Source organism: Ovis canadensis, chromosome 12, assembly GCF_042477335.2.
Source record: "Ovis canadensis isolate MfBH-ARS-UI-01 breed Bighorn chromosome 12, ARS-UI_OviCan_v2, whole genome shotgun sequence".
In the NCBI taxonomy this organism is placed as follows: Eukaryota; Metazoa; Chordata; class Mammalia; order Artiodactyla; family Bovidae; genus Ovis; species Ovis canadensis.
In genome coordinates, this window is record NC_091256.1 from 17,535,989 (window position 1) to 17,549,957 (window position 13,969).

Genomic DNA, 13,969 nt, shown 5'->3' on the forward strand with positions numbered 1-13,969 from the left:
AGCCCTAAGCAGGATACACAAGACTCTATCAACACGTTGAAGATGCTTGTATTTTACTGTTAGGATTTCCTGTACTTGAATTCCAAAGGTCACTCCCTGGGCAGGAAAATTTATGAGAGGAAAGGCAGAGTTAGCTCAACCAGGACGTGAGAATTTGGAAAGAAGATTTGAGGGCTGTTAGTGAAGTAGAGTAGGGGTGGGGAGAAAGAAGGAGGAAAAGAGTGGAAAAAGATGAGAAGATGTCATGTTATACCCTGTAAAGAAGGTAAAGCAGGGTGAATGGTAGGAAAAGCCACGAGATTTGGGGTTACAGTATTACTATGTGTAGGGTCTGGGCAGAATCGGCTAAGTCCAGCCATGCTATCAGCTTGTTCCATATGGCACTGGCTGGACACAGTAAAGAAAATACAATTTATGCCAGAAAAAATTCCTTCTTCCAACAAAACCATGTGTTCACGATAGCAAACCAAGTGGAAGAGATAGGTAAGATCAAGGATATTAAAGTGTCTGGGATCTCTGATTTGGATGTCTGAGATATCTTTTAGGTATTTTTAGATAAGTGTCAATCCCTTGGATGAAAAAATCCCCTGGAGAAGAAAATGGAACCCACTCCAGTACTCTTGCCTGGAAAATCCCATGAGCAGAGGAGCGTAGTGGGCTGCAGTCCAAGGGGTTGTGAGAGTCAGACATGACTTAGCAAATAAACAACAACAAAGTTTTAGATGAGTGGATGTTAGGAAAACACAAAATCATTGCTGAAACTTTAACTGAATCCAGAATTATACCAAGAAACAAGTATGCCTCCCCCCCAAATTAATACAGTATATGTTTGTACTAGAAGAAATCACAGAAATATTTATTATTGTATCTTGTAAAACACAATAGTCAAAAGACATACTAAAGTCAGAGAACTTTGCATAACACAAACTTAGCAGTTTTTTCCCACCTTCAAACCTCCATTAAAGAACTGAAGTGAGAAGAGAGGGGTGTTGAGGTAACCTCAAGGTGTTTGTTTCTTGCCTCTTCATACAAATGTTATAAAGTTTATGCAACAAACTTTCTTTAGGTGTAGACAACCGCTGTAAGTAGAAAAAGATTTATTCATTTGTTCAATAAAATGTCATTGACTGTGTGCTAGGCATTTGGCGCAACTTAAGAAACACATGCAGAATACATTATGAGAATCCCTCGGCTGGAGGAAGCACAAGTTGGAATCAAGATTGCCAGGAGAAATATCAATAGCTTCAGATATGCAGAGGACACCACCCTTATGGCAGAAAGTGAAGAAGAACTAAAGAGCCTCTTGATGAAAGTGAAAGAAGAGAGTGAAAAAGTTGGCTTAAAGCTCAACATTCAGAAAACTAAATCATAGCATCTGGTCCCATCACTTCATGGGAAATAGTTGGGGAAACGGTGGAAACAATGGCTAACTATTTTTCTGGGCTGCAAAATCACTGCAGATGGTGATTGCAGCCATGAAATGAAAAGATGCTTACTCCTTGGAAGGAAAGTTATGACCAACCTAGATAGCATATTCAAAAGCAGAGACATTACTTTGCCAACAAAGGTCCGTCTAGTGAAAGCTATGGTTTTTCCAGTGGTCATGTGTGGATGTGAGAATTGGACTAGAAAGAAAGCTGAGCACTGAAGAATTGATGCTTTTGAACTGTGGTGTTGGAGAAGACTCTTGAGAGTCTCTTGGACTGCAAGGAGATCCAACCAGTCCATCCTAAAGGAGATCAGTCCTGGGTGTTCATTGAATGGACTGATGTTGAAGCTGAAACTCCAATACTTTGACCACCCGATGTGAAGAGCTGACTCACCTGAAAAGACCGAGATGGTGGAAAGATTGAGGGCAGGAGGAGAACGGGATGACAGAGGATGAGATGGTTGGATGGCATTACCGACTTGATGGACATGAGTTTGGGTGGACTCTGGGAGTTGGTGATGGACAGGGAGGCCTGGCTTGCTGCAGTTCATGGGGTCACAAAGAGTCGGACATGACTGAGCAACTGAACTGAACTGAAGAACCACATGTGGCCCCAGGTTCATAGGAAATCCAACCTATTTCTGTAGTAAGACAGCTCATTTGGAGCCGCCTATCTAGATGGTTCAAATAAACCTTGTTGACTCCAAAACTAATAAGTCAGTGACTATATTGTGATGTAATGGGCACAGATACCAAGGGGGACCCACTTGCATATCCTTCCTTCTCCCTACATTTCAAGTCAGGATGTCCTTATACTCTGGACAGTCTTCTCAACTAGTAGACATGATAGATGTGGTGGAGTAACTCCTCTTTCTCCCTGACAGGGTTGATGCTAAGCCCCGCCTCATCTGTCTGTCCAGGGAAAGCCCAAGGGTCTAGTTGCTCTAGTACCATCATTACAACAAGCAGCGGCAGCTGCCCTGTTTATCTCCAAGATCCCCTCTGTCAACAGTATGCCCTCGCACCCATTCCTAAAGAGATCAACCCAGAGTCATCCCTTCCCCTGAGATCTCTCAAATTTGCTGCAGTGGAGACTGGAGCCCTCTTCCATTGCCTCAGAGTGAGGGCTGATGTTTTCATTTGCTTTTCTATGTCGGTCTTTCCTGGTAAGGGGAAGCTGGCAAAAAGACAAAGAAGCATCTTTGAGGTGACCACTTAAGTACAAGGTGAAGTTTCATCCATAAGAAATTCGTTCCAATCTTACACAAACATTTGCTCTTAGGCCTTTGCTTATTAATGGGCAATAATAGCAACCAAATTTTTCAAACGAAACCCTCATACACCATTATACACACAGACACATGCTTTTTCACGTTGTTTCTTTCTTTTTTTTTTTCCTGTGGTAAAAGTCATATGAAGTGTGCTGTTTTGAGCATATTTAACTGCACAGTTCAGGGACACTAAGTGCATTCATGTTCTGCAACACTCACTGTCATCCGTCTCTGGGATGTTTCACCTTCCTAAACGGAACCTCTATCCCCTTTAGAGACTAACTCCCCGTACCTCTCCTACCCCGAGTCCCTGACTCCCGGCATCTGCCAGAGTCCTTTCTGACTCTGAATTTGAAATTCTAGGTACCTCATATAAGTGGATTCAAGCAGTGTTTTTTGCACCTACTATATACTGGAATCCTTTTTTTAAGATTAACAAATATATGTCCTGAAAACACAGTTTATTTCCTTTTATTTCCCCTTGTGCTTTACAGTAGGTTCTCATTAGTTATCTATTTTGTAATAGTATCACTAGTATGTGTGTATATATATATATATATATATATATATATATATATATGTTAATCCCAATCTCCCGTTTCATCCCACCCCCACTTTAACCCTCAGTATCCATGTATTTGTTCGTTATATCGGTGTCTCTATTCCTGCCCTACAAACAGGTTCATCTATCCCATTTTTCTAGATTCCACATATATGCCTTAATATATGATATTTGTGTTTCTCTTTCTGGCTTGAACACACTTTTGGGGGTCATTTACAGAATTTTAGCTGCAGTTTGGTATGGCTCAGTCAACTGAGTTCAGTAAATCAGTCGTGTCTGACTATTTGCAACCCCATGGATTGCAGAACGCCAGGCTTCCCTGTCCAACACCAACTCCTGAAGATTGCTAACTCATGTCCATTAAGTCAGGGATGCTATCCAACCATCTCATCCTCTGTCATCTCCTTCTCCTCCTGCCTTAAGTCTTTCCCAGCATCAGGGTCTTTTCAAATGAGTCAATTCTTTGCGACAGGTGGCCAAAGTATTGAAGCTTCAGCTTCAGCATTCGTACTTCAATGAATATTCAGGACTGATTTCCTTTAGAATTGACCAGTTTGATCACCCTGCAGTCCAAGGGACTCTCAAGAGTCCTTTCCAGCACCACAATTCAAAAAGCATCAGTTCTTCATCCCTCAGCCTTCTTTATGGTCCAACACTCACATCCATACATGACTACTAGAAAAACCACAGATTTCACTATACCGACTTTTGTTAGCAAAGTAATGTCTTTGCATTTTAAGACACTGTCTGCATTTGTAATAGCTTTTCTTCCAAGGAGCAAGTGTTTTTTCATTTCATGGCTTTAATTTCACTTTTATCAAGAAGCTCTTTAGTTCTTTGCTTTCTGCCATAAGGGTGCTATCATCTGCATATCTGAGGTTATTGATATTTCTCGGGGCAATCTTGATTCCAGCTTGTGCTTCATCCAGCCTAGCATTTCACATGATGTACTCTGCGTATAGGTTAAATAAGCAGAGTGACGATATAAAGCCTTGACATACCCCTTTCTCAACTTCGAACCAGTCTGTTGTTCCATCAGTTCAGTTCAGCTCAGTTCAGTCACTCAGTTGTGTCCGACTCTTTGCGACCCCATGAATCGCAGCATGCCAGGCCTTCCTGTCCATTGCCAACTCCTGGAGTTTACTCAAACTCATGTCCATTGAGTTGGTGATGCCATCCATCTCATCTTCTGTCATCCCCTTCTCCTCCTGCCCCCAATCCTTCCCAGCATCAGAGTCTTTTTCAATGAGTCAACTCTTCTCATGAGGTGGCCAAAGTATTGGAGTTTCAGCTTTAGCATCATTCCTTCCAAAGAAACCCCAGGACTCATCTCCTTCAGAATGGACTGGTTGCATCTCCTTGCAGTCCAAGGGACTCTCAAGAGTCTTCTCCAACACCACAGATCAAAAGCATCAATTCTTTGGTGCTCAGCTTTCTTCATAGTCCAACTCTCACATCCATACATGACCACTGGAAAAACCATAGCCTTCACTAGACAAAACTTTGTTAGCAAAGTAATGTCTCTGCTTTTAAATATGCTATCTAGGTTGGTCATAACTTTCCTTCCAAGGAGTAAGCATCTTTTCATTTCATGGCTGCAATCACCATCTGCAGTGATTTTGGAGCTCCCAAAAATAAAGCCTGACACTGTTTCCACTGTTTCCCCATCTGTTTCCCGTGAAGTGATGGGACCAGATGCCATGATCTTAGTTTTCTGAATGTTGAGCTTTAAGCCAACTTTTTCACTATCCGGTTCTAACTATTGCTTCTTGATCTGCATACAGATTTCTCAGGAAGCAGGTAAGGTGGTCTGGTATTTCTGTCTCTTGAAAAATTTTCCACAGTTTTTTTGTGATCCACACAGTCAAAGACTTTGGCATAGTCAGTAAAGCAGAAGTAGATGTCTTTCTGGAACTCTCTTGCTATTTCTGTGATCCATCATATGTTGGAAATTTGATCTCTGGTTCCTCTGCCTTTTCTAAATCCAGCTTGGACATTTGGAGGTTCTTGGTTCACGTACTATTGAAGCCTTGCTTGGTGAATTTTGAGCATTATTTGACTAGAGTGTGAGACGAGTGCAATTGTGCAGTAGTTTGAACATTCTTTGGCATTGCCTTTCTTTGGGATTTGGATGAAAACTGACCTTTTAAGTCCTTTGGTCACTGCTGAGTTTTCCACATTTGCAAATTTGCTGGTATATTGAGTGCAGCAGCATCTCTTAGGATTTGAAATAGCTCAACTGGAATTCCATTGTCTGCACTAGCTTTGCTTGTAGTGATGCTTCGTAAAGTCCGCTTTACTTCACATTTCAGGATGTCTGGCTCTAGGTGAGTGATCACACCATCATGGTCATCTGGGTCGTTAAGATCTTTTTGTATAGTTCTTCTGTGTATTCTTGCCACTTCTTCTTAATACCTTCTGCTTCTGTAGGTCTCTACCATTTCTGTCTTTTATGACAGAGAAAATGTATGGCTGGCACAACTTGAAAGCAGATTGACAAATTAAAACTCAAATGACAGAAAGCTAGAATCCACTGGTTGCGACCACTCCTACTTGCCTGTGTTCTGTGTCCTCACATATGAGAATATTCAAAAGCTGATATTCTAGATATTGTAGTACATTATGTGGCTTTAGGGATTTTTCCAAATTTGATGAAATAATGATATTGTGTTTGTTCTTTTTATTAACATTACTTCAAATCCTGTTAAGAAATATGTACAAAGGGTAAATAAATGTTTAATGTATGAAAGGATCCAGCTTTCTTAACCGTTGGGTATTTTAGTGAAGAAAACATGGTTATGAAAGGGGCCTCCCAGGCAGCTCAATGCTAAAGAATCCTGCCAATGCAGGAGATGTGGGTTTGCTTCCTGGGTTGGGAAGATCCCCTAGAGAAGGAAATGGAAACCCACTCCTGTACTCTTGCCTGGGTAATCCCATGGACAGAGGAGCCCAGCGGACTCCAGTCCATGGCAGTTGCAAAAGAGTCAGACACGACTGAGCATGCATGCACATTAATGGAAAGTAAAGCGATATTAACAGTACAATTAAAGGTGAAGTCATGGTGCATTCACAGCTAAGAACCACATGACAAAAATTACTTTCTTCACATTTGTTAGAATTTAACTAAGCAGAAAAGCAAAAGATAGAGGATGCTCACAAATTTTTCTTTTTCAAATTTCTGAACAGAAAGAAAGAGAACGAGGTTCTAACTTGGCCTTCATATTCCGACTGCCTTTTGCTGCTGGAAGGGTGTTCAGTATCAGCATGTTGGACACACTTCTTTATCAGGTACTCAGTGTTTCCTGCTGCTCTCTAAAGCATTTATTTTCTATTTTGTTTGGATTCTATCAAACGAATGATACAACTAATGTTTCTCATGTAACTGTCAACTTAAATTGGCTCTGGAAGTAACCCAATATTTTATTTCATGTATTTAATGAATGATCTAAATGTGCCTATGAAAAACACTGGAAGAAAAAAATTATTTTTCAGAATAATCTATGAAATGCTGTTAGGCATGCTTTGACACCAGTTCTTTCTTTGACACCAGAAATGATATTAGGCATTCTTTGACACAATGTTTCATGTGACATTTGAATTCATTTACATATTCCTTTACAGATGTAACTAGACTATAAATAAAAGTTAAGAAAAAATTACTACGTTAAGAAAAAGACACCTTTCTTTCTAATGCACATTTTAAAAAAATGATACCAAATCATGTCAATAAACTGACAAATCAAGGATATTTTCAACATCTGATAATTTTGCCTACTATAGAAACATGTAAGGAAAATTTTACAGCCTCTAAGAACCATTTAGTTTGTTTCTGAATGCCAGAGTTTCACATTTTCATTTCATCATTGCTAAGGTCAAAGGGATTTTGTTTTACACAAATACACTAATTTTTTTAACTCTGCCAGAAGCTGAACAGCAGCAATATTTCATATTCTTTGATTCAAGTATTCAGATAATTTTTAATATATCTGGTAAGGAAACAAAAAGATATTCATAGGGCTTTAAACAAAAATCAATAACAAAAAAACTAGTTGAAATATTTGATTATAAATTTTAGTCATTACAAACTTTTAAAAAATATACTCTTTTGTTCAGCTTATAGTTTTTGTTATTAAAAATATAAAATTGTTTTCCTCATGTCCAATACCATCCATAAAATTTAAACATATCATGACATCCTAGAAAATAATAATTTCTCATATTTTTTGAGGACAGCTTAACTGTACATGTGTATTTAGCACACTGACAAGATCGATTTTTATTTCTTTTTTTAATGGAGGCTGAATGACTGGAGAAGAAAATGGCTCCAAACCCACTCCAATATTCTTACCCGGAGAATCCCAGCGACAGAGGAGTCTGGCAGGCTACAGTCCATGGGGTCGCAAGAGTCAGACACAACCTAGCGGCTAAACTACCACCACCTAAAGTGGGCTTCCCTGGTGGCTCAGACTGCTAAGAATCTGCCTGCTAATGCAGGAGACCCAGGTTTAATTCTTGGGTCGGAAAGACCCCCTAGAGAAGGGAATGGCAATCCACTTCAGTCTTCTTGCCTGGAGAATTCCACGGACCGAAGAGCCCGGTGGGCTATATAGTCCATGGGATCACAAAGAATCAGACCCAACTGAGTGACTAACACTCACTTTCAGTGATATGACAGTGCTTCCCTGGTGGCTCAGTGGTAAAGAATCTGCCTGCCAATGCTGAAAACACAGGTTCAATCCCTGGGCCAAGAACATCCCCCTAGAAGGAAGTGGCAACCCACTCCAGTATTTTGCCTGGGAAATCCCATGGGCAGAGGAGCCTGGCTGACTACAGTCCATCAGGTCGCAAAAGAGTCCAGGGTGACTTTACTCACTAAACAACAGCAATGCCATGATAACCGTTAATATAACCTGTAAGATGTGATAACATATTCACACTCCAAGCTATTCTGTTTTTCATACACATGATAAATGCATATTTTATTTCTGTTGCAGTCATTTGTGAAGGACTATATGATTTCTATTACCAGACTTCTGTTGGGATTGGACACTACACCAGGATCGGGGTTTCTTTGCTCTGTAAGTTACTGCTGTCTGAAGTGGAAGATGATTCTGGCGGGCAGTTCTTAAATCCATCTGTCATGCTCTTTGGCTGACTCCTCTATATCATTTATTTATTCATTTTTCTAACATGTGCTCAAAGCATAGTATCCTGGTTTTTTAATTAATTAAAACATGTTTACAGAAAACATTATTTAAATTAATAATCTTGCAGATAGCTATTCAGAGCAAAATTCACAAATGCTGTTTTGGGTTTTTTTTCCCCTAGCTGGCATTTGAGATGAACCGTTTCTGACATAGGATGTCATACTGCCAAGGGAAACACTGGTCATGTTGTTTAACTTCTGATTTTTGTTTTTCTTTCTTATCTTTGGCCATGCCCCACAGCTTAAGGGATCTTGGTTCCCTGACTGGGCCTCCTGTAGGGGAAGCATGGACTCCTAACCACTGGACCATCAGGGAATTCTCTCACCTCTCTGTTTTATAAAAGAGTGTGCTATGTCCAAGTGCATTTCATTAAGTGACTTATTAACAGTTGAAATTCGTGGTTAGCAGAGAGGAAGCAGCACTTATGCCTCCTGTCCGGGAGTCCTATGCTCCTTCTATTGTACTCCTTTCTCAGCAGGGATGCTATAGAACTTTGGATGGACTATTCCTTTTTGTGCTGGAGTGTCCTTTACACTTCAGGATTTGTAGCATCAGCAGACCCTGTCCACTAAGTCCCAGTAGTATCCTCTAGTTATCGAAACATTCAAACAAGTCCTTACATACAGGTTTCCAACAATTCCCAGTCAGCTACCAGTGATGTCACCCACTGAGATGGAACTAACGCAATGCCATGCTGCCGCAAATTGAGCAGTGGGTTTCTTAAGTTTGAGTTAACCTGACGGATAAGGTTTAAGATGGCAGTAAATAACTTTAATATATGGTAAATGCTTAAGAAATGGTGCTTTGGGATTTTAAAATATCAATGAAATCTACTTTTAAGGAATTAAAAATAACCATTGAGTTTTTTATTTCTTAAAAATTTGGTATGTAAATAATCCAATTATATTTATTACAGATGAAGATCACTGAGGATGACCTATGGATTAGGACTTATGCCAGACTTTATCAGAAGTTATGCTCCTCTACTGGAGATGTTCCCATTGGTATCTACAGGACAGAATCTCAAAAGCTTACTACATCTGAGGTTTGGAAATATCCACATATTCCTGTCTTAATGTTTAATGTGACTGAAAACCGTGATTCCTAAACCTAGAAACTTATTTCTGAAATATTGGCCAATAAATTATGTGAGAAATTTCATAAAGTATTTTTGGCAAAAGTGATATTCTAAGGTTTGGACTCTGAATGCCTTTTGTAGGTTTTAAGGAAATAAATTAATTCTAAGTAACCTTTTGACACATAAGAAAAGTTCTCAGGGCAAGCAATCTAGTTTTTAATATAATCTTAAACTCCAGTATATTAGCATTTGGAAAGAAGGAAACAGAGATAAGTTAAGAGCATGAAACTCACATTTTTTCAAACTCTAGGTTGAGAACTACTTTGGAGCCAAGGAAAAAACCCCAGGAGCAGTGCCAGACCCTGGCTCAATAATCATAATAGCAAACTAGAGCTTATTAAAAATGGAACAAAATTTACAGTGCCTGCATATGACTGAAAACATATCTATATTTTAATTTGGTCACACTGTGTGATTATAAATTATGGTTTATATTCTTGAAATATCTATCTTCTTCAGATACCTCAAAGTTATTCAAAATTTTGTTTAATCACTTCTTTCTTTGGTCTTATGTGAAACAGAACCTCAACTAAGAGACTTAGATTAATTGCATGCATTTTAATAGTCATGTAATCATTACATCAGCTTGTGATTAAAATCAATGAATCTGTGTGTGGAAAAGAAGAACTTTATAGGAAGCATAAAGATAGAATTTTCTTTTCTTGTTACAGTTTATAGTTTGACATTTAAGTAAGTGATATTGAGGCCAGAGGAAAATAGTTCCATTTTTCTGAGATGCTCTTTGCTGGTTTCACTGCAGCTGCAGAGGTGCTAAAAGATGTTTTATTGCCATTTCTGCAGCTGAATCTGAGGTTTTCATTGGCTGTGTTCCCCATGGTTCACACCACAAAGAGCAGGACCAAACTGGAAAAAATCAGGAATGGCTGATGTGAAAACCATTCCAGACAGTTAAATGTGTAAGACAGCTTGGCAGATATGCCTAAAAGTTTAAAAATATTGCATCCAAAAAATATTATTTGATTAACGGTTAAGAGAAAAAAGGTGCTTTCACACCTAAGCAACTAACCATGTCTTACTCAAGCTTGATAAAGACAAAGAAGATTTCCACATAGCAGAATACTATTCCTGTTTTTATCTTGTAATATGGATTTTGTAAACTTGAAAACAGTTTATCCTTCCATTGGTCAAGTTCATATCCATGTTTGTCATTTTATATTATTAAGAGTCTTTGTTGTATGCTGTTAACAGTGTAGATAGGGAAAAGATAATTGAATATTCGTACTGTCATCAAGGAGCATTTAACATTACATCTCAGTTCTTCCCATCACAAATCAGCAAAATATTTCTAAATCCTCAAACCTCCAGCTTATATTTAAAGCACATATCCTTGGAAAAAATAAAAGAATTCTAAGCTAAATGAAGATAATGTCTGCTGTCTTCCTATACTGAGTTCAGTTCATCTTTTGGAACACATATTTTTGTTTAAATTTTATATACTACCTATTACAGAAAAAAAAAGGCAGTTTAAAGATTACAATAAACTTCGAGTACTTTTACAGTAAAATATATTAGTAAGGGCAAGAAATTAAAGTTACTTTACATCTAAAATGACCTGACTGCTACAGTTGAAAAGGAATTCTACTTTTATTTTTCTGGTAAATAAGGCAAAAATAAAACTGTTGAGTTATATAATAATTGTAGTTTGATACACAAAAAGATGTAAGTTCATCTATAGAAAGATTTGTTTTTCCTGATCATTGTTAACAGAGTGAGTATATTATATGTTTCTTTATATGAGATTTAATATTTAGAAATATTTAAGAGATAGATAACATGATGAACATTTTCTTGCTTTATAGTTTTACAAGATGCAAAAAAGTACCAAAAAAGTACCAAAAAAAGTACCAAAAAGTACCAAAAAAAGTACCCAAAAAAGTACCAAAAAAGGTGGTACTCAATAAAATCTCACTTTATAAAAGCAGGCTCATTCGTGTCTGACTCTTTGTGACCCATGGACTGTAGCCCACCAGGCTCCTCTGTCCATGGGATCCTCCAGGCCACAATACTGGAGTGGGTAGCCATTCCCTTCTCCAGGATATCTTCCCAACCAAGGGATTGAATCCAGGTCTCCTGCATTGCAGGCTGATTCTTTGCCATTTTAACCACCAGGAAAGCCTCCAAATTACATTAATATAAATATTTTAGTAAGGCTTAAGATAAAAAGTTTTGAAACTTCTCTACCATTTTCTCGTCAGTGTTATTCCATTTTGTTAAGAAATGTTAAGAATCTGGAGACAAACAGTTCCAACAAGCGTAATTTCATATATTTTTAATGTGTTTCTTAATATTTGTAACAATAGTGACAATCCTAAATAGTGGGTTAGACTTGAATTATATTACAACAAAAATTATAATTGAAAATTTCACTTCTGCCTTTTGAAGGATGAAGCTCATGTTATTCCGCAGAACTGAAGAACAAGATAACATGATTTTTATAACCCCTAAATGTTTAGGTCATATATTGACTGGGTAGATCAGTTTTTAACCTTTATAACATATTTGAAAACTCAGAATATTTCTATACATTTACTTGAATGTATATGTAGGGGTGAAAAATAATCTTATCATAGTATCTAAAATTTAAAAAAACAGTACAACTATTAATACCAATAATGATTATTGAATATCAATAATGATGTCAGTTTCTTCTCATGAATATAATCCTTTATATCTTATCAATTTTTTTTATTTTCTATTAACACCACATTAACTTTTCATCAAATCATAGAAAGATGATTTTAGAAAAAACCTAACAACTTTTTGGCAAGTTTCTAAAATATTAGCTTATTCTTTACCTAATTTTATTCAAAAGCGCTATGATAAGTAATCAAACACATAATTAGATGATAAGTGTTATGTGGTATCTGTCGTATATTGTCCTGTTGCTGATTGTTTTGTGAATGTATCATTTAGTCGTTGTTTAAACTGGAATTTGTGTGTTTCTTTTCCCTCCCTTTGTGTCAGTGTCGAGAAATAACATCACAAGTAAGTATTTTGTTTGTCTCCATTTCTTCAAATGGTCTAATACAATGAGTCATTGAAAACAGTATTAAAGGTTAAACTCAGTAGTTCAGATTTTAAAAGAAAACAAGCTGAAATGGTTTAATATGTTCTCTTCAAGTTAGTGTATCTATATTTCCCTAATATGATTGCAAATTAATATTACCTATTTGTCTTCCAATTATGTTTATGTATTGATCCAATCGCACACTTTACTGCATGGTGTCATTACCAGCTAGTCACTTACTGGATGTAGATTATCTGTCCTTAAGGGACGTGCCACCTTCTGTGCAGTCAGCTAGGACTGAAAAGGAATGGGGATCTTGACATAAAACATACCTTTAGTTTGCTTCTTAAAGTAGCCTGGATCCCTTAGGAACAGTTATGGGAACAATAGGACCTGAGATGGATTCCTTCTTATGCATTTATATTCCTGAAACCTCGATTTCTCTTTATGTGATTTGCATTTTTTATTTTATTTTCCACTTTCTTCATGTAGATCATGTTAAATAATTGTCATTATGGCCTTAGTACTTAACACAAACCCCCAAACATTAATAGAATTAAAGAAACTATTACAAACATAAGTATTTTCAACTTTAAAAATTTCATTTTGAATCTCAAAGCAGTGGTACAATTCAGCCTACTGTGGAATAATATCACAAGTGTAAAACTTTTGTGTCAAAATTACCAACGAAAAATATGAGTCTTATTTTTGAGCTTGTTGGAGTTCTGTATTATCATAATTCCAGAAATTTTGACAGAATGACTGGTATTTTCTCTACAATTTGAAACCATATAATAAATGCAAATGTTTATTAAATTATTCTGAGCACTCTACATTAGTTATTTAAGGTTTAATAAGCTCTAGCTTTGTTATATTCTTAAATATTCTAATTTTTTTCTACATATTGATTCCTTTGGAATTTACAAGATAGGTACTAAAGAAGCTTCTCTTTGGGCTGTAAGAATGTTTTGGCTGCTTTCTGACATTTTTCGCATGATGGTACATAGGCAATGGTAACATTTGTTTATCATGAAGCTGCTCAGCAGTACCAGCGACCATGGCTGCCTGCAGGTGATGCAAATTGAAACTCTAGTTAATGCAGAATATAGTGCTGGCCAAGACAAGGTGTGGGGAGCTTATCTTAGAGTTTTTATGGTTTACTTATTAGAGTATCTTTTGTAATGCTTTGAAAAGTTACTAATGAGTTTAAGCATATATTTCTAAAATTTTTCATTTGTACCAGTATTTGACTTGATCTGATTGACAAGTTTTCATTTTATTTATGATGCACTGGCAGACATTATTTCAGGAAGTATTTTAGGAACATGTCACAA

General features: G+C 37.2%; 1 protein-coding gene across 5 annotated transcripts in view; it reads left to right on the forward strand.

Moving 5' to 3' along the window:
• Positions 1-13,969, forward strand: part of KCNT2 (potassium sodium-activated channel subfamily T member 2) — a 445,066-nt gene that overhangs the window by 393,129 nt on the left and 37,968 nt on the right. For 3 of the 5 annotated variants that reach the window (XR_011247634.1, XM_069545284.1, XM_069545286.1), the window contains 3 exons: positions 6,449-6,550; positions 8,257-8,340; positions 9,386-9,514. Coding sequence is in view for 4 of the 5 variants with exons in the window: in XM_069545284.1 (XP_069401385.1) it covers positions 6,449-6,550; positions 8,257-8,340; positions 9,386-9,514 (315 nt within the window). In the remaining variant the exon portion in view is untranslated. Of the gene's footprint in view, positions 1-6,448; positions 6,551-8,256; positions 8,341-9,385; positions 9,515-12,592; positions 12,614-13,969 lie in introns of all 5 variants that reach the window. The other 2 variants (XM_069545283.1, XM_069545285.1) reach the window with 1 other exon arrangement.